At 35.4% G+C, this 19,984-nt stretch overlaps 2 protein-coding genes across 8 annotated transcripts; one reads left to right on the forward strand and one right to left on the reverse strand.

Annotated features, from left to right (window-relative positions):
* Positions 1 to 90: 90 nt before the first annotated feature.
* On the forward strand, positions 91 to 17,157 carry LOC110830826 (uncharacterized). Of its 7 annotated transcripts, none has more exons than XM_022066133.2 (15): positions 91 to 220; positions 862 to 1,216; positions 2,009 to 3,608; positions 4,291 to 4,607; positions 4,931 to 6,370; positions 6,748 to 6,998; positions 7,739 to 7,945; positions 8,529 to 8,640; positions 9,527 to 9,728; positions 10,226 to 10,396; positions 10,649 to 10,791; positions 12,023 to 12,151; positions 13,099 to 13,176; positions 15,046 to 15,195; positions 15,935 to 17,157. In XM_022066133.2, the coding sequence occupies exons 2-15, from the start codon at positions 929 to 931 to the stop codon at positions 16,040 to 16,042; spliced, it is 5,196 nt and encodes a 1,731-aa protein (XP_021921825.1). In that variant the 5' UTR covers positions 91 to 220; positions 862 to 928; the 3' UTR covers positions 16,043 to 17,157. The 7 variants fall into 7 exon arrangements, with proteins under 7 accessions (XP_021921825.1, XP_021921828.1, XP_087199016.1 ...); XM_022066132.2 differs by having other exon boundaries at positions 181 to 296; XM_022066135.2 differs by having other exon boundaries at positions 181 to 296; positions 4,306 to 4,607.
* A 524-nt stretch (positions 17,158 to 17,681) lies between these two features.
* On the reverse strand, positions 17,682 to 19,518 carry LOC110830829 (uncharacterized). Its single transcript, XM_022066139.2, has 3 exons — positions 19,367 to 19,518; positions 18,518 to 18,724; positions 17,682 to 18,220 (listed from the first exon to the last, which is right to left on the reverse strand). Exons 1-3 carry the CDS (start codon positions 19,476 to 19,478, stop codon positions 17,790 to 17,792), a joined length of 750 nt encoding a protein of 249 aa, XP_021921831.1. The 5' UTR covers positions 19,479 to 19,518; the 3' UTR covers positions 17,682 to 17,789.
* Positions 19,519 to 19,984: the final 466 nt, after the last annotated feature.

Consider the following 19,984-nt stretch of genomic DNA (forward strand, 5'->3'; position numbering starts at 1 on the left):
TTGTTCGATAACTAAAGGTGGATCTTGGTCTTTATCATCTGTGAGCATGAGCCCTTGACAGAAAATGTACTCTCATAGATGGCAATGAAGTCGGAGGACCCTTTGACTTGTTTCTTGGTTTGTTATTGAGTTTATGTCTGTTTGGTTACTAATCTAAGGAGCCAGCCTAGGCGGAACGTCCTTGACCCAAGTGTCAGGCTGTTTACTAGCCTCATAGCAGGTAAAGGGATGTAGTTTCTTTAATTTGTTCAAAAGTTACACTTCATTGGAAGTACAGAGTGTAGAGAGTAGGCAAAGTAAGTGGGCGTAACCTAACAGGATGCCGTTATATAAATAAATGGGTTGAAGTTATATCACCGCAGAACTTTTGCGAATAGTAATGATGATTAAAATCATTACTACTTTGCCCATAGAAACTAGGTTGATTTCTATGTGTAGGGATTTTATAACCCCTGCTTCTGTTGTCATGGTTTGCATATATTTTTAAATATTCATAACGTACTTTGAAAGTGTAAAATTACGTTACGGATCATTTAGTGCACTTAATATCTTCCATTCAGATGGATTGAGACTGTTTGATACATGATTAGTTAATTAGTTAAATCAGTACAAAAAGCTCTCCTTTAGTGAGGGATGGGATGGAAAGTTCTTAAAATCGTTGCTGATAACCTTGTAGTAAATCATTTTATACATATGTTGAGTTCAAAATTTATGAAGGGTGTTATAATCACTTTTTTCAAACTTCCTCCGCAGTTCTATACTCAACCTTGTTAGTATATACCAAGGTAGTATAAGCAAAATTAATTTGGCACATTTAAAATGTTGGAATTTTATGTAGATGTTCCATTGTGTTTGTTGCAGGATGGATGACTGTAGAACTTTGTAAGCCTGTTTCTATGTTTGGGATTCAAATATTAATGTTAAAGACATGAAAGTTACAAAACAGGAAGTACAGAGTACCCAAAGCAAAAGCCATAGTCATGTAGCAGGGAAAAAGTTGAAAAATATTTCACATAAAGCTGACCAAATCACAGAAATTTCCCCAAATGGTGAGGCAGTGTCAGCAAGTCCACATCATCAGCAGAAAGGGGCTAAACTATCAAAAATGAAACATGTAGATGTGGTGAATGTTGTTCCATCTGTCAATCAGCAAGATTCTATAAATTTGTCATCTGAGACACCTGTGCTGTTATCTGGTGATGGAATTTTGCGGCAGGTATTTACTTGGTTTGTTCTTATTAATGTAAGAGCAACAAAATCTTTGCTGTGGTTTTTCAGACAAGTAGAAATTACTGTATTTGTGTAGGTATTTACTTCCAATGGTGTTACCCATACCAGTGTAAGATATATGGTTCTCAAAGCAGTGAAGATGTCAACGTGGGTCCTCTAGGTTGTGACACTATGTAAACTTATAGGTAGGTACTAAATGCAGTATGTTCCTCTAAAAAGTTGGTACCTGTCTGCAAGTCCAAATGGCATCACAAACCAGATGACCAACATTGATACCCATACAAAGTCAAATTTTCTGTTATCTTTTATCACAATAGGCAGTATTGTACAAGATGGCAGTTATTCTAATCCATAATTTTCCCATTTGGACAGAAGTTTTCAATTTTGCTTTAAGAAGGAGTACAGGGAATTTTTTTATCAAATGAATATCTGCCAAACTGGCAAGGGAGAAATTTGAAGGTTTGTGACAATGGTGCATGATATTGTGTGAAAATGTTCTTTTGGACTTTGCCCATCAACTAAATGATATAAAATAACAGTGTTTTAAAAATTTGATTATACTTTCAGGTTTAAGATTATCCAAACCAGAGAATCCAATGATCAGGTTTTTCTGTCTTCCTTTTCTTACGTGATGATGGAAGTAGAATCCAACTTTTGAAGCATTGTAATTTCTTATTTAGGCGATGAATGAATCCTAAGGAACAATTTAACACAATAGCAAGGGTGATTTATACAATCAGACTGATGGTTTGTTACTTGCTGTTTTTTTACTTTTCAGGCACTGTTATCTTTCAGCTACTCTGGTCAGGAAGAGAAACCACTCAGAAACATGACTGGCAAGAAGAGTGACAGTGTAACTGAGACTCAGGCAATTGCAGTCAGTGATGTAAAATTATCTTCTTCTCCTGGTCCATTATCTCCTGAAAATGTACAGGTATCTTTCCCTTCAAAAGCATTGACTCATGGAACATGTCAGTCAAAATCATTATCTCCTGGAACTGTTTTAACAGGATCTTTACCTTTGGGAAACTTGCCACTTGTTTCTTTACCTCCAGTATCTTTCACACCTGGAACATTTTCACATGGAACTTTGCCTCTCATGTCTTTAACATCAGGTCCTCTGCCTCCTGTTTCAGAAATTCCACGTCCAGGGAATATTCATTCACTCAGATGCTCAGCTTCATTATCTCCCAGGAATATAGTTTCAGCAGTTTTGCCAGGTCCAGGCATTGTTACTGCAATGCCAACCTCTTTCAGTGGTGGTTCAGGCAATGTACCTGTTCTCTCTGAGGTTCCAGCATATGAAGTTCCTCAACTTGGAACCAATTCTTTGAAAGTTCTAGTGTCACTGTCGTCATCAGATCACAGATCCACTGAATCTCATGTCTTGACCCAGACTTCTGCACATTCTAAAGAGAATTCTGTTACCTTAGTTTATTCATCCATACCAAAAATGGAACCATCCATCTTGGATACTTCTCACCACCTTTCCCAGAAGGTTACTCCGCTTCCGCCAATGTCAGAAATGAAATCTCGTTGTACTAGTCATCTGCGTGCATTGTCCCATGGCAAAGTCAATGACTCTTCTAGTGTTTCTGTTAATGGCCACAGTGATAATGGTGGTGGTACCATTTGTAAAGTAGTACCAGTTAGCACTGATATTATGTCTGTTCCTGATTGCACATCTCGGACTAGTATCTCAGTACTTTCTACTCCTGTCTCAGATGGACCCACCCAGGGTAGCAATACAAATCCAATTAAATTAGATGAAAGTCATGATTCTACAGAAGAATTGAGTCAGGTTGGTTCAGTTCAGAATGCATCTGTTTCACATTCGTTAAATTTTCAGACAAATAGTGATTCATCATCTGATTTAAATCATATCGTCATTCCTGTTTCCAGTAGCATTTCTTCAAGCAAAGTGGATGATCATGTCCTATCATCACAGGATATTAGCCAGATAATTACAATTCCACTAACTTCAAGTGCAATTTATGGTCATTCTGTAGGTATTTCTATACCAATTACTGATAATGCAGTTCCTTTGTCCATGCCTGTGCAAGTTTCTTCTAATATGTTACCCATGTCATGCAGTTTGATACCAGTTTCCAGCACTACAGCCGGTATTAATCCAGCACCTGTCCCTGCTTCTGAAACTACTGGTCAGGTGGTTCCAGCTACTGGTTCTGTTCAATCTTACCTTAGTACAGCTGTTCCATCAGTTAGCCCCAACACTGCAGGAACTCCAGTCCAGCAACATTCTCACTTCTCATCAGACATCTCTGATTTAGTAAGAGTGACTTCAAGTATGGCTTTGCCAATCTCGGTTGCAAATACTATGACATCTGTAACATCTGCATCAACTACTGGAGTATCTGGTATGTATCTGCAATAAAATGGGCTCCCAGATCCTGATTTCAGTGCCCAGTCTTATGTATATTATATGTTTATTGTTATCATCATCATCATTCTTCTTCTTTTTATTATTTGTTGAAGAAGAAAAATAATTTAAATGTGTCAATAACTTTAGGCTACTTATATTTTAGTTTGTAATTGTAGTGGTTTTACAAGTGAGTGAATTCCATAACATGCTTATGAATATACAGTATATTTTAACACTGTTCTTATATTATAATTTTATTACAAGAATGAATTTAGTCATTTAACCTTTACAGAAGGCTGTGATGAGTGTCTGTCTCTTGCCTTAAGAAATTTTGGAGCTTATCTCAGTGCTAACATACCTGAGGTACCTGACTCAAGTCTTTGTGAGTGCTTCAGCCATCCTGATGATAATTTGGTTTTCCTCATGTTGGAACAGTGCCTTGCAGTAATCCATAAACACTTCCTTCACTATCTCTATATGTAATTATCCTTTCATCTCACTTGACACTGAATAACCTCTGTAGTTGATGCAGCATTGCAAAGAAGAATCTATGAACCAAAGAGAAATATCTCCGAATTTGAATGAAAGTTGATTTCAGTTACTTGTGAATTTTTATGCACTATTCATGAATTATTGCTCAAGATAATTGTTATCTAATGAGCAGTATATAATTCCAGGGGTCATGATTCCAGTTACTTCTAGTACAGATTCAATACCCGTGACTTCCATCAGTGTGTCGGTACCTTCCTTGTCAGCGAGCAATACAACTACAACAATGGTATTTGCAACCCAGAATGCATCTGTGGAGTCAGTTTCAACATACGCAATGCAATCTCCAGCAGAGATCTTGTCACAACTGTCGAAGGCTGGTGTACTTCCCACCATGAGCAGCAGTCAGGTCTCATCAGTACTGTCTGCTCTTGCATCAGATGGTTGCCATTTAGACCTTGAATCTGAAAGCCCACATCATGTAGAGCTAATGACTCAGCACCAGGTATGAATGGAAGAGTTCAGATGACATATATTAACAGGGTTTTGTTAGTATTAAGTGATAAGATACAGGCTTACTTTTAGTCCATCGCGTGGAGTCCTAATTATGTTATGTGTATCAATGTAATGATTATTCTTAAGTTTTGTGTAAGTTTAAATTAGTGACAAGTTAGTAATTTAGAACTAGCAAGAACTATGTGACAAATACAATTTAGAAACACTATTTATACTATATTTGTCTCATTTCTCCTTGTGAAAATTAATTTCAAAATTTTTTAAATGAATAGAACATATTTTTTTACAGCTGCTACTGGTTGTTTGTTACAGGTAATGCACCTGTCATCATCTGCAGATAAAGTATCAACTCTAACACAGACAGAAGATCTGGAATTGGGTCATACAGTGGAGTTGGGTTGCAACATTAATATAGACTCCCAACATAACAAAGTGATCGGTGTTTTAAATGAGATCCACCTTGCAGAAGGAGACAGGTTAATGGAGCATCACGTACACCTTTTAAACCACACAAATGGACGTTCTGATATTGTTGTAGCTTCTTTACCTTCCAGTGTTTCACTTGCAGAAAAAGAGACTTCTATTTCAAATCTTCCTTCCACAGGTAGCACTCAGGTATCAGAGGAAAACAGAGTCATGAGACATCAGGTAGACCCTAGGGTAATAGGTTCTGTAGGAATTGATGCAAGTGCTATTAAACATACATCTTCCATCTGTCGTAGGACAGTTTCTAAATTTAATTTGGCTCCTAATGACATTATAACTGCCAGTTTGACTGAAAGAGACATAGGTTCAAAGCTTGATATGCCAAAACGTGGAAGTGAGTTGTTAACAAAGCCTCATCGTAGTGATGTGAATTCTGAACAGCGAATTGTTTCAGTGTTTATAAAACAAGAGGATTCTGAAAATTCTTTAAATCTTAAAGTTAATAATAAAGCTGGGGGTGATGGATCAAGAGATAATATGACAAGAAAACGAAAACTGCAGGATGTCAATGATGAGAAAGCTTGCAATGAACGTACAAATACAAAGTGTAGTAAAGAGACAAAGAAGCAAAACATTGAAGATGTGGAACTGGAGAATTATGTAGAACAAGTTGTTTGCTACAAATGTAAATTTTGCCCTTTTTTGACACTTGAAAAGAAAGGAGTAGCACTGCATGTTCAGCTTGTACATGGTTCACAGTTAACAGGTAATCAACAGAAAAGTAGACACAACATTAAGTGTCCTGGATGTAAAAATGTTTTCTTTACTTCTAAGTCTCTCAGGGTTCATCTTTCACAAGATCATCAAGTGGGAGATGAAGAATTAAGGACATTACTTGAAGTAGTAATCAGATCATCGTATAAGGATGTTAAAGCAAAGAACAAGTTTGATAAGAAAAGAAGAAAATGCATAGTTAAAACTCACCCTCCTGAAATGGCTAATGAACGCAATGATGATAAAGAGATGCCAGATGTTACCAATAGTATCATGGAAGTCAGCTGTTCTCCAACTCCTGAAGTATTAATTGATGAGTGCGGCAAGATTCGAGTGAGGAATCTGAACAGCGAAGCACTGTCTGAGCTTGAGGAAACCCCTGCCTCTCATTCTGACATCACTATTGCTAATGATGTTAGGGATGAAGACAGTCTGAGTAGCAATGGTGTGTCTGACGGTGATGTAAGAGAGGGAACATTGGTCATAGATGACAATCCTCTGATACAGCAGAAGCGTACAAAGATAACACTGGATGATGGCTGTGAATTGAAGGTAATAGCAAGTAATTTACTTACACAATGAAGTTCAGTAAAATAATAATTTACTTCAATTAAAATTGGTAAAAACTACTAACATATTTTTATCAAACTGATTCACTTTTATTTTTCTGTCCTTGGAAATATACTTAACATAATTGTTTTCTAAGCTAGCTTCCTTGATGGCAGCATGGTGTCCATGTAGACACAAAAAAGGGAGCAATTATTGTTATGGGTTTTGTGTAGAATGCAAAATGATAATTACAATTTACGGCATGAAATTTACTTATCAATTTTGTAGTTACAACTGATTATCTATTGTTGCTAAGCATATGAAATTACTAAATTAATTAATCAGTTAATTTATTTATTAACTGTGTTATTCTTATCCAGATGATCAAGACTGATACAGAACACAAAGCTGGATCAGGGACCAACTCTGAAATAGTAGTATTTTTTGATGCGGGAAATAATTCTTTGGGGCAGAAGGAGCAAAGACAAGAACTGAAGTCTAACCAAGGCACATACCTATCAGTAAAGAAGAAACCAGGTCGGCCGAAAGGTTCTAAGAACTTCTCTGATAATGGTTATCGAAAATTATCTTCTACCCAGAAGGAAATCATGGAGAAGGAGTTGGGTTACAGGTTTGTGGTTTTTTGTCCTCATGATGCCATAATGCATGTGCATTAATGAGCCTGAATAAGTGTGTGTGTTATACTAGAAAGGTAGAAGTTTATGTGTGACTCATACAGTATGACATTTATTTCCACTAGCCAGACAAGCAGTGGTGTTGAGGGTAAAAGTACAAAAGGCACCATTGTTGATAAAGAGATTTATGAATACATCAGAAAATATTCACCACATTGTCAGAATTTCAGCATGAGAGCTATAGTTCATCCTAATAGGCTTATTATGTTTATTACTTTATCTTTAAAACTTAAGGCATTGTCCTGTTTCCTTCTTTTTGTTGAATTTCTCAAAACAAAAAATATATGTGACAGCTGTCTGTATATTTTAGAATTTTTTTGCCAAAAATATCAACACAACTGCTCCATTTGTAATGTTGAAAGGTTTAACACAATCTAATTCTCTTTTATGCATAATCTGTTGGACTTTATCTGTCATTGAAGTGTTATTTTAATTAAAACCTTTAAATATCTCTTTTGCTCTAAACAGCATTTGTATTTGGCTGAAATTCTGTGACATTATGTTTAGAAGGATGTCTGTTAGCTTAGGTTCTAGGGTATTTTTGTTTTCAGTTTATTTAATTTATTTCCTGTCATAATGATAAATCTCCTTATATTACATTGCATGAACCAGTTCATAATGAGATGTGTGATATAAAGTACTTTGAATGTGTGTAAGTATTTTTTTTTTTAAATAGATGTGATATAGATGGTTGTACAGTCCGTTTGCGTTCCCACGACAACATTGAGTACCATCGACGTTGCCATCATGATGAGAAGTTTCTGTGTCCTGAGTGCTCGCAGGAAACAGCCCACTGGAAGTCACTCAGCACTCACCTTTGGCGTTACCATGTGATTGACATGGAACTCTTTGCCTGTGATCAGTGCAGTTATAAAACAAACAGGTACTGTGAATATAAGCTTATAATTAATTCTATGAGGCAGAACCCTTCATGAGAAGGTAATAGTGCCCACCTATTATGGATTCTTAAGGTTCATTACCATGTTCCCAAGAATGCACCACCTATCCTTGTCTTGAGCCAGATGAATCCAATCCATATCCTCTAATCTTATTTTCCTTAGATCCATTTTAATATTGTCCTCCCATCTATGCCTAGGTGTTCTGACTTTCCAGCAAAAATGCTGTGTGCATTTTGCTTTTATCAATACATCTCTTCCTCCTTGACTTGATAATGCTAATATTGACTGACAAAGAGTTAACTAATTAATTTTTCTTTCCTTTCAGTAAGAGGGTTGGTGATCAACTGAATTTATCAGAAGCAGTTTTGTTGTACAAACAGAACATCTTTTAGCATTTATTATATTGAGTGAAACCATGTATAAATATGTTTTGTTTTCTGGGGCCTACAGTTTTATTCATTATATAGAGGTCTTTGTTATATTGAAATTTGTAAGAAAGCAATGTTACTGCTTCTGACCCATTATGTTCATGATATGTCTGTACCTGACACAGTGCTGTGTTTATAGCTACAGCAAACTAATGAATCTGCATCATCGAATCCATGGGGATGAACGACCTTTCCTCTGTGATACTTGTGGGAAGGGATTTAAGAACCAAAAACAGCTACGTAATCACAAGGTGAGATGGTGAACATGCCCATGATAAAACACATTTATTGATTTGGTCATACTCCTGGCTTTTATAATGTTGACTGTTACCTGGGATTTCACTAAATTATCAAATTGCGCAATTTCTGAAAAATCTTGCTGAACAGTTTTATATCCATGCTACATAAATTGTTTGTATTTGGTAATTTTTGTGTACTCCAGAAGCTTATTAAAACTCAGAATTTCTAAGATTTAATGAATGCAGAGAGTATTTATTGTCTGTGATGCATAAAATCTGAGAGAAAGAAATAGCTGGAACCAAATGTCACATTATAGTATTAACACTTATGTAGGTATAATCTGAAGGGTTCTGATGATGGTGTAATACAGTTTGGATGGTTGGGTTTTTGGACTTTGTCCAAAACCAGATGATGGACAAAGTCCAAAAACCCAACAATCCACAGGTGACTCTCATATATACTTTCACTATCTGTGTTTTTGCATGGTAGGGGCTGAGTTGCACATGCAGTTTTACTGACTCGCCCCCAATTTTCACTCCAGGGACTACAAATTAAGATCTCTCATGGTGTACCACTCAGAAAATCCATGTTTCTCACTGCATGAGTTGTATACATGATGATTTGCAAGAACACAGCCCCTGCTTATAACAACAGTCACCTATACTTTTTATTCTGTAGGTTTTTAAGTTAGAATCTTGTCTGTGCTGATTGAGGTTTCTTTGTGGTTTTCCTCAGTTTTTCAGTCACATGCCAGGGATGCTTCCTTAAAGTATTTTCTAATTCATCATCATAATCATCCATGTATTTGATGTTGCATAACTTATGCAGTTGTAGACTATAGTACACTATAGGCATGTAGTTATTTAAAAGGAATTGATGACTTATGTATTACTGCAGGCTATTCATGTGGCAAAACAGAAGCAGAAAACTGGTCCTGGTGGAGAATGTGATGTCTGTGGCCGTTCTTTCACTAATCCACGTATGTTGCGAGTTCACAAAGATAATGTTCATGGTAAATTGCGGCCACACCTTTGTAACTTCTGCGGCTATTCTGCCTCCTCTCGTAGCACACTGAAGATGCACATGCGGCTTCATACTGGTAAATGAAAAAATACCAGATGTTGATTATAATATAAGAATAGGAAGGGAATCAAAGTCATGAATTATTTTGTTCAGTATGAATTCTCTTAGTTATCTCTTTTACTGTTCACTAGACTGTCTCTAGCTATGCCTACTTATAGCATGTACAGGATTTCATTCAGGAGGGTGTTTTGAAAAGAAAGTCAGTTAAAAGAGCATTATATGACATATTTATAAATTAGTTATACTGGTTACTGTATATTTTATCATAAAATGCTTTTTTGATATCTTCCCATACATGTCAAGTTCAGGATAAGAGTGTCGAATCTGTAAATACTAAATATGAAACTACTACAGGAAATATCTATTACTACATTGACTTAGATGTAAAGGAAACAATAAGTGACAGTAACTTATTATAATCCTACAACATGCCAAACTACATTCCCTGTGGTATCTATGTTGATGCCTTTGACCAGTGAGTGGTTGTTTCAGTTCATTATTTTTACTGCACAGGTGAGAAACCTTTCCACTGTGATGAGTGCGAGTATGCAACAGCAGATCATAATTCTCTTCGACGGCACAAGATGCGGCACTCTGGAGATAAACCTTACAAGTGTCCACATTGCTCTTATGCCTGCATTCAGTCCAGCACATATAAAGCTCACCTGAATACCAAGCACCCTGGTGAGTTTGTTAGTTAGTTATTCTGTCAGTCTATGTACAACATAGTATAACTGGAACCAGGGAACATACTTAGTGAAGTTTTGGAATTCTTATTAAAATGTAGACATAAAATTATTCTTTTAAACCTTAATGTCTACTCACTTCACTGCCACTTAACTTGAAACCTTAAATTAGGTTTCTTTGCTTATTGATTTCTATGTAAAGAGCTCTAATTGTTATCAAATAGTATTTCATCTACACTGTCTTTTGCAGGTATGGAGACTGGGTTGATGTTTAACTGTGATTCATGTTCTTTCCGATCCGTACGTAAAGACAACTACTTGGCTCATGTTGCAGAACATAAAAATGAGTCATATCCAACTAACAGACACAGAAAGCACAGTCTAAAACCTCAGGTATTTTATCCTGGTCTTCCTGTGATTGTAATTACAATGTTTTTGTCTGTGATGCTGAATGGAAGCTGCAAAACTCATAAGTCCTACTTCCTTGTAGTATAGATTTACAATATTATTAATTTTATGTTTAAGTAATTAAGTTTGCAGTTCAGCTATAGAATGTATTTTAGCTTATGGGTTGTGTTCTGTACTCGTGTGTAGATGGTCATAGAATCATATTGTACATATCAGGTTTTTAATTGCTTGTTGATCACATAATCCTGTTTTCTTTCCTAAAGAAAGGAAAGTAAGTTAAAAAGTGTCTGATTTGTCAATCAATTCTTTGTGCACAGTTTTAATTACTGGAAATACTCTCAAGGTAGCATGTAGGTATTGATATACTGAAATAAGCCCTGGTTGCTATAAAATGTTGCATTGCAGTACTCTAAATTGTTGCATAGTTTCCAGATTAAGGGTAAATAAAGAAACTGATACATGAAATCATCATTTCTTTCATATTGTAAACTTTGGAAATACTGCTTTTGTTAAACTGGCTTTAGTATGCACCACTGCAACTGATATTTAGTTTTGAAATTGAAATTAACTGAAATTTTATCTCAGAGAAAATTTAATTTCAGTTTACTTAATATAACCAGTTCAGTGAGGAGTAACAGTTGCTTTGTTAATTTTACAATTTCATGAACTTTATACAGTTTTTATTGAAAACTGTCTTATCACTTGTTGCTAAAACCTGTTTATAGGGGCTTCAGTTGATTGACTATTATTGTCCAGTGATTGAAATTAATTCCATTTAACAGACCCAGCTGCAAAGGTACTCCCCACCTTTTCTCCTGAAGATAAAAATGGATCCAATTTCCAAAACACCATATTCTCTTCTGAATACTAGTCTACAGACAAGCCAAGAAACCCAGTAATAGTTATTACAATATATTAATATCAGAACCCTTTAGAATTGGTTGATGTTAGTGTTGCTTATGACTTTTGTACATTTATGTTTTGTATGCATTGAATAGTTGTGAAGTGCACTGGATCACGTGTTTTTTTTACATGCTTATTATCAACTGAATGTGAATATTATTGTCTTGACAGTGTGTACTGTTTTAATCAGTTAACTTATTGAATTAAAATTATGTATTAATCTCTTGTCAGCTGTAGGAAGTTGTTCTATAAAGGTTATTATTAATTAAACTTGAAACAGAAAAACTGATTGAAGGATAATTGTATTCTTTAGAGTGATTCAAATAAGAAAACTCAGGAAAGAGAAAATCCATCCAGGTTGGAGAAGTCTCATCTTCCAACAATTATCAACATTTCCCACATAATCACTCCTGTGGAGTCTGGAGAAGGCACATTACATGAGGTAAATCTGTTCTGAGTCATGAAAATATTCTTCAACAAAGTAATAATAAAGTGTTGACGGGAATTCAAGCCACTGGAATGGTTGTTTACAATTACTTTTTGGTTTATGACATAGAGGGACTTTTGGAAATGTAAGAAAATTGTAGGATGCAATATACATTGAAACTACATTATTAGATACTAAAAGTAAATGCAGAGAAAATGAACATATATATGCTTATTACCAGAATGGAGAACAAATTATAATATAATAAGTGCTAATAATAAGAATTTCTGTTAAATCCGTAAAGAAATGTAGTTGAGCTTAATTTATATTTCTGTGTTAAAAATTCAGAAAATGTGTATGATGAACATACTTTTTAAATTCATTTTTTAAATGTTGCATACTTTATTTGACTTGATATTCAATTATTGTAAATGGAAACATATTGTTACAAGGTAATCACACTAGACAGTCACGTTCAGAATGTGTTTTGTAGGTCTAACATAAACAAAAAGCAAAATTCATCACTCTACTTTGCTATTATCAAATTTCATCAAAATCCATCAATTACTTTGAGAAATTAAATTATCTGCTATCATGCATAGTTTGAGGTCTGGAATAAGTGTCATTACCACCTCACAGTTTATACATTTGCCATGTTAATGCTGATTATAGGAAACTAAAATATACTAGGTTTGGATGGCCTCCAATAGGATAATACTCATGTCATTTTTTGTGAAATTTGAGTAGATGGTTCAAGAAATTGAAAGCAGGACACACACACACAGACTCATAAGCCTAATTCTTTCATAAAATAAGTAAAGTAGGCTATGAAATACAATAAGTAAGACATAAATTAAAAATTATGTATACATTTTTAATTTTGTATTATCAATTGCTTTTAGTAATTTATACTGTTCTTGTGTTAATAGTAAATATACTTAAAATCGGATCTTATTTTATAGAATGTTGAATCTGCTGATGATGTGCAGCTCATCTACAATGGTAGTGCTGTGGAAGGACTTCTTCAGCAAACTTCAGAGGTTAGTAATGGAGAATGTTTATAAGTTAATTTTTCTTGTTTTTATGTATATGTTTGAATGTTTTTTAATTTCCTCAGTTATGAAACTGTTGAAATGGAAAGGTAAAATGAAAGAATATTATCTCAAGAGATAATTGGGTTGACTTGTATTTGAAAGGTAACCAATTTATCCCTCAGACAGGTCACAACTACCCTCATAGGTTTATGTGCCTCTCTAATTATAATTTAATGTTATCCAGTTTAGACCACAGACTTTTTTGTGTTTGTCAATATCTTCCAAGTGGATGATGGAACAGTGGCTTGAAATTGTTCATTGTGGCTGCCCTCTCAGTCCATTTTCATTCACCATGAACAGTTATCATCTTGTCTCATTTAACATTAAATGGACACTGAAAATGATACAGAATTGTGAAATAAACTATGAATGAAATGATACATCACAGATATACTGCTGACAACAAACATTTTAAGAACTTCCTTGTGTAAAGTGTTAAAGTATTATCACTGAAGTATGTACGAGGTGCGATCGAAAGGTTTCCAGACTGCGCGTATAAAATCCGTACACTTATCTCAGGTATTAAATTCCTCCATCACCCTCGAAGTAGTTCCCCTGGGAGTGAACACAACGATCCCAGCACCGCTGCCAAGCCTGGAAGCATCCCTGGAAATCTTTCTTTGTCAGCCTGTCAAGCACCATCTGCGATTCTGCCTGAATCTCTTCTATCGTCTCAAATCTCCTTCCCTTTAGCTGAATTTTCATCTTTGGGAAGAGGAAGAAGTCACACGGAGCTTAGAAAGGAAGTTGGGGTCGGTTCTTGCAAGATCTTTGAGCTCCTGACAAACGAGAAGTCGATTCTGCTTCTGGTCCTCAGACAGGATGCGTCGCATGTGGAGTTCTTCCTTTAGAATCAGCTGACAGGTCCCATAGCCTATCCCAACAATGTCGCACAAGTCGTTGATGGTACGACGTCGATCTTCGTGAATGGCCTGCCGAATCTTCGTAAAATCTTCGGGCGTTGTGCTCGAAGATGGTCGTCCAGAACGCTCGTCATCATCGACAAAGGTTTGGCCATTTTTAAAACGTGAATACCACACAAAAGTTTGTGCACGACCCATTGCAGACTCCCCAAATGCTTGCTTTAGCATTTCATAGGTTTCCGTAGCTGTTTTGGCGAGTCTTTGGCAAAATTTGATGCACACGCCATTCCGAAATCGCAGGAGGGTCGGTGTAATGCACTACCAAAATGCCCGTAACTAAGAAACAAATGCTAATTCGATGATGCCGGCTGGCACGCTGATTCACTATGAATGTAGGCCACACCCCCTAGCGGCAGAAGCTCGTACTACATCCGGTTCACCCTCTATTGACACAGTCTTGAAACTTTCCGATCGCACCTTGTATCTGATTTTAAAAGTTATAGACTGAAATGTTGGATGTTGACACATTTTGTAAAGTTTGCAGTGACCATAATGATTTTCTGTTGGGACATAGAATATGCATTGTTTAGTTCCCTCGTTCTCACTCTTTGTCATTTCCAATTTATATTAGCTTCATTTTTGTGAATTCTCAGATACTTAATCCTTCAGAACTTGACTTTCTGCAATAAGGCCTGCAGATTGAACATAAACTGGAATTAATTTTGCCTGTTTAAGAATTAATACTTATGTTTAAAATGGTTTATGAAGTATTGTATGTGAACATGACTGTGTAGAATTTTTACTAAAATTCTTCTTTTTACCTTTTACATAATGCAACAGGTACACCATACATGTAATGTTATAACATCTATAAAAGTTTCTTAAAATAACATACACAACATTCTTACAAATGGAAAGAGTGGCAATAACTTGTAACATTTTGTGACTGCAGGAAGTTGAAGGGCAGTTTGGAGTGGAAATGTCAGCTGACTCTGTGATTCACTTGGTAGAAAATTTGGATGCTAACAGTGACACCAGTGGTCAACCTGTGTCACAAAATGTGCAGACTCTATGTGTAGCCAACATTGAGACAGTAACAGAGGTAACACTCATTTTTAAAATTGCATGTTTATTCACAGTTGCCTTCCTCATCACCCATAATTTGGTATTACAGATATTAAATTTGCTTATTAACTAAACACATTGCCTACCTAAATGCTTTTTCTAAATGTTGAATGTTTTTAAGGTGGATAGTGTGGGCTGCCATTTCTATTTCATGTTTTAAATCGTCAAAGTTTAAACTTCTGCTACATATGAAGTGAGCTGTGTTAGCACATATTATTGTGAGAATATGTGGTGTCATACAGCATTATGTTTGGGAAAAATGAGGCACATAACCCTGACTACATTCAGCTAAGAACATTTATGTGTTATGCTTCCAACTTATTTTGAAAATCAATCCTGTAATTGCATAACTGGATTGTTTTTCTTGTAATAAGGGAACACTTATAAAAGGAAAAAAAATTATCATTTGAAGTTGTTAAAAACTCCTGACTTCATTTTGTCATATTACAAAACAAATGCCATAAAATTATTTAAAAACTTCTTGATGGAGAAACATCTGTTGCTCATCAATTGAACCATTTCAGCATTTATCCATTAATGCTTCATGATCATCAAAAAATGCATCCAGTCCTGCTATTTCAGGTTAGCCTGTTATTTGTAGAGTGTCTTTCTGTAACATTGTACCATTTCTATACAGTCTTTTTCACCATGAGAGACAGTGTTTTCTCATGCATCAGCTGTAATTGCTGCACATTAAAGGGTACTGTAAATTACAGATGCCACTGACACCAGAATTTGAAGCTGAGCAGATTACAGGAGACATTCAGGACATCAAAGAACCTCAAGAACTTAAATTCAAAATTGGAGAAGATGTGGCTTCATAGAAATTGCACGTATTGAAAATTTATGTTGGGACCCAACCTTCTGTTTTAAAACTTTGAAAGGACATGGGTGTAATTTGTCTTCAAAGTATAAACGTAAATCTATCCTGCTATGCACTGTGTAGGTGCTCAGGGAGAGAGGATGTATAGCTCCTACTCATTCTCAATCTCGGCACTAGATGGTACTGAGTGGTCAATGTCATTCGTCAGCCATGCTTTACCCCTGGGGAAAGTACCCCTGGTACCCATTGGACAGGAGGACTGGCTAGGCCCCAGCGCTGGTTTGGATGCAGAGGCTAGAAGGAAATCGTCTGCACCTGTTGGGGATTGTGCTGCAATCGTCCAGCCTGTAGTCAGTCACTGTACTGACTGAACTACCTGGCTCTCTTTTATGAACTTACAGACTACATTATAGTGGGGATCCAGTTACAGATATGTTTTCCATGAAAATGCTTAGTTCTATAATATAACTGTTTTGATTTCAAACTTATTGTAGATGTACTTAATGGTTATTATAATCTCTGATTCGTTTTTTATACTATGTTCTGTCTAAGTGAGATCACAGTACTTTTCTGTACCACAGTACAGACATTCAGATTGAGGCATTTATGTTCAAATGTTTGCAGTATTATATCCATATGTATGTGGCAGCTTTTATGACATATTTTCTTCAAAATCTCCTCTCTGATGAGAAAGCTGAGTGTAAACAAATTATACTGTTTACTCTCATCTCTCTGTGTGTCTGTAGGTTCTTACTAATTATATTATCAACAGGTGGCAAAAATTGTCTGCATCTCTGTGTTGGCAGAATTCAGTTTTGTGTATACAATTTCTTTAGTGTTCCTGTAAATAATGAGGAAATCCTTATGATTTCACTTAAAGAGTCAAGACTAAACATATTGATTAACAATCAGTATAATAAGGGCTTAAAGACACACAAGTGGCCAAATACTCATTTATGTATGTGTGGGTTTTACTGTATACGAGATGTTCTCTGTTAGATTCTATCATGTTGTGCATGTATAGAACTGATTTTGATAACAAAGTATTATTGTACAGTATATTTATTTTTGTAAGCATATGTGCATAAATAAATAGATATTACTTTTGTATGGAAACTATTAGCCCATTATTTATTAGATGTAGAAGGAGAAGCTAATGTCATTATGTATGTACCAACAAGGTAATATGAAATATCAGGGCAGTTGATGTCTTTGTTAGTTTTTATTTTTGCTATAAGTGACATGTCATATTTCATGTATATATAGATCATAAATATAGGTCAGAATCAGAAACTTTTTTCATTTGGTTAAAATTGCAAAACTTGTGATGATGTCAAACTATGAGCTTACATCTTACAAATGCATTCAGTCATAGTATGTGGATGTGTTTAATACAAGTGTGTCAGTGAATAGCTTATACTTGAAGCTGGATTACTGTCAATATCAACTGACATCCTTTCCCTGTCTGGTATTCCTCTCTTCACACAGTAGAGATTGAACATTCACGTTTGTAGCTCAAAGGGCAGCATTTGTCAGAAATGGTCTTATCTCCGCATGACACAATAGCCATTTTTATTGTCTTCTTGGCTTTTTAAAGTCACTTACAGGGTATCTGAAAGGATTGAAGTGCTGGTGATATGTTAGTTAATACTCTTACATTTATTTTATTATTTTAATATGTGCACTACAAGATTCAATTTTAATTGTAGACTGAGTGAACATTGGACTAAGACAAAAGTCTCAGTCTATCAGGGGACCTCCTTGAAAGGACAATGATCTTGCTGTGTTAGCCTTACAATCTTACTAGGAGATACTTCAAGCTCTGACTGTGATTTTACATATACAGCAATGAAGTCCTTTGTGCATTGAACTTCTTGAAAAGCTTCCAGTTTCCAAGTAAATTCACTTTCAAGTTGAATATTGAAAGGTGCTGGTTGTGTGTGTGTACCTCTCCCTTCTCCTGGACCAATCACAATGAAGCAGTTACCCTCATACTGTCTCATATATTCAGAAAATGCTGATCCATTATTGAAATAACAAAACAGGAGAGCTGCATTCTTGTTTGTAGTGATGTCACTTCCATGTGTTTCATCTGCATAGATTAATGGCAAGAAAATTGGTGGAGCATGTGAGGATTCCCACCAACCTCGGTCCACTTCTATGCCAGTAACCTCCAAACCTAATGACAATCAAGGGTGAAGTTTAACCACATTTATTCACTTGCAAGGGATTCCTGCTAAATAATACCCCTCCTTGACCAAGTGTTGATAATCTCTTGGTAAATTTTCATATCTGGGTAAAATGTGGTGATAATGTACTAGATAATACAACAGAGAACGCAGACTGTGTGAGGTTCTTTTGATGAATATTTTCTACTTCTTTCCTTAAACATAATCATTTGCTAGCTAGCAATTTAAAACTAAAGATTTCCTAAGCTGAAATAACTCTTTTCTTTTCTAGCAATTTTAGATATTACCAGTAGCTTTATGTATAAGCCATTCCAGTAGTCCAGTTCCACATCCAATGCTAACCAGCTGATAGCATCCAGCTTTCACAGTTTGCTGTTTGATGAACTGCAGATTATTCTCAGAAGGTCGTACCCAGAGGTAACGCTCATCGTAGAAATTCTCATTCCCTTCTCTGACTTCCTCATGAAATAAATTGATAATACTCTTCCATTTTCCTGAAGTGGAAGAATTAGTTACAGAACTTTTTTAAGAAATACTTCACAAAAAAGAATTAACTACATGATATCAGATCTACCTTTAGAATTTGATAGTTGCTTATCTGATAATTCAATTTAGCCTCTTTTTACAGAATTTGAAGGTCTGATACTGTTTTGACAAGGGCCTGCCATTGGTCCCTATCTTGAATCAGCTGACAAAATCTGTGATCATGTTTCTGAAGTGGTCTCTTCCCTTAAGATGTATCACTCAACAAACTTCTACTTCTCTCATCTATTCCTTAATTATTTTCTATAACAGACACCATTTAAATTCTGAAGTAATATCCAAGAACATAAATGGCTGATTTAATGCTTTCATTGTTCCTGTCACTTTTACTATGTCCACTGTTATGAGAAGTGTTCAAGTTTGGCATTATGTATGCATTTTATGTAATCACTTAAGGGAGATTAAAAACTAAACTAATCATTCTGAATGTTTTGGGATTCAATACAGATCCCAATTTGCTGTGCTTAGTCTAAGACATTGTGTAACCCCAGTGGAATGATAAAAAGTATGAGGTTATTATAAGAAATTACAGCAGCATTAACTGGGTGAAATTTAAACTAATGTTTTATGTTGTGAAAATGTATGAAACCTACCATGTTTATAGTATTGCAGCAGCTTTTCTGTTATCTCTTTCTTTATTTCATCTTTCATGCTGACCACATAGGCTTCACAATATAACTGACCATGCAGTATAGTAGGTTTCATAAAAAAGAGTCTAAAATTGTTGGCACACAAAGTACAGGAGAGAATATAATGCACTAAGCTACAAATATGATTGAAGGTAACATATAGTTTTTTAGTTTCAGTGATTAAAAATTGGATAGGTTTACTTGAAGTCAAATAATGTGATATGTGTTACTTCATTAACTCTTGCACGTGTGCTTTTTATTGTAGGAAATTAAGAAAAGAAGGATTTAATGTTATGAACAGACTTTTGCATATTATTGTACAGTAGATAAATCTGGCAGGAAAAAATAGCATTGGTGATGTAAATGCTGTATATAGGTCAGTTGGCCTTGGTCAAGGTTTTAAAGACCATACCATTCAACAAGCAGTCATAAATAGGACTGTCATTGAAATTACTCCTTGATACCATTTCATCAGGCTTCAGAAAGTAGATGATTTTGAAACAGAGACATATTCATCACTTGGGTAATTTGGAAGGAATTATACTACAACTAGTAACCAGGTGGCATATTACAGCAGGCTTG

Source organism: Zootermopsis nevadensis, unplaced genomic scaffold, assembly GCF_977971745.1.
Source record: "Zootermopsis nevadensis isolate Lab colony 2312 unplaced genomic scaffold, Znev_1.0 Znev_ptg000004l, whole genome shotgun sequence".
NCBI lineage: Eukaryota > Metazoa > Arthropoda > Insecta > Blattodea > Termopsidae > Zootermopsis > Zootermopsis nevadensis.

Bases quoted from the DNA above. Each gene is read 5' to 3' on its own strand.
- LOC110830826 (XM_022066133.2), top strand. From the start codon at position 929: ATGAAAGTTACAAAACAGGAAGTACAGAGTACCCAAAGCAAAAGCCAT. The intron at 6,371-6,747 runs GTAATAGCAAGT...ATTCTTATCCAG, and splicing joins ATGATGGCTGTGAATTGAAG to ATGATCAAGACTGATACAGA. The intron at 9,729-10,225 runs GTAAATGAAAAA...TTTACTGCACAG, and splicing joins GCACATGCGGCTTCATACTG to GTGAGAAACCTTTCCACTGT.
- LOC110830829 (XM_022066139.2), bottom strand. From the start codon at position 19,478: ATGAAACCTACTATACTGCATGGTCAGTTATATTGTGAAGCCTATGTG. The intron at 18,725-19,366 runs GTAGGTTTCATA...CTTCCACTTCAG, and splicing joins GCTGCAATACTATAAACATG to GAAAATGGAAGAGTATTATC. The intron at 18,221-18,517 runs GTAATATCTAAA...GATTGTCATTAG, and splicing joins GCTTATACATAAAGCTACTG to GTTTGGAGGTTACTGGCATA.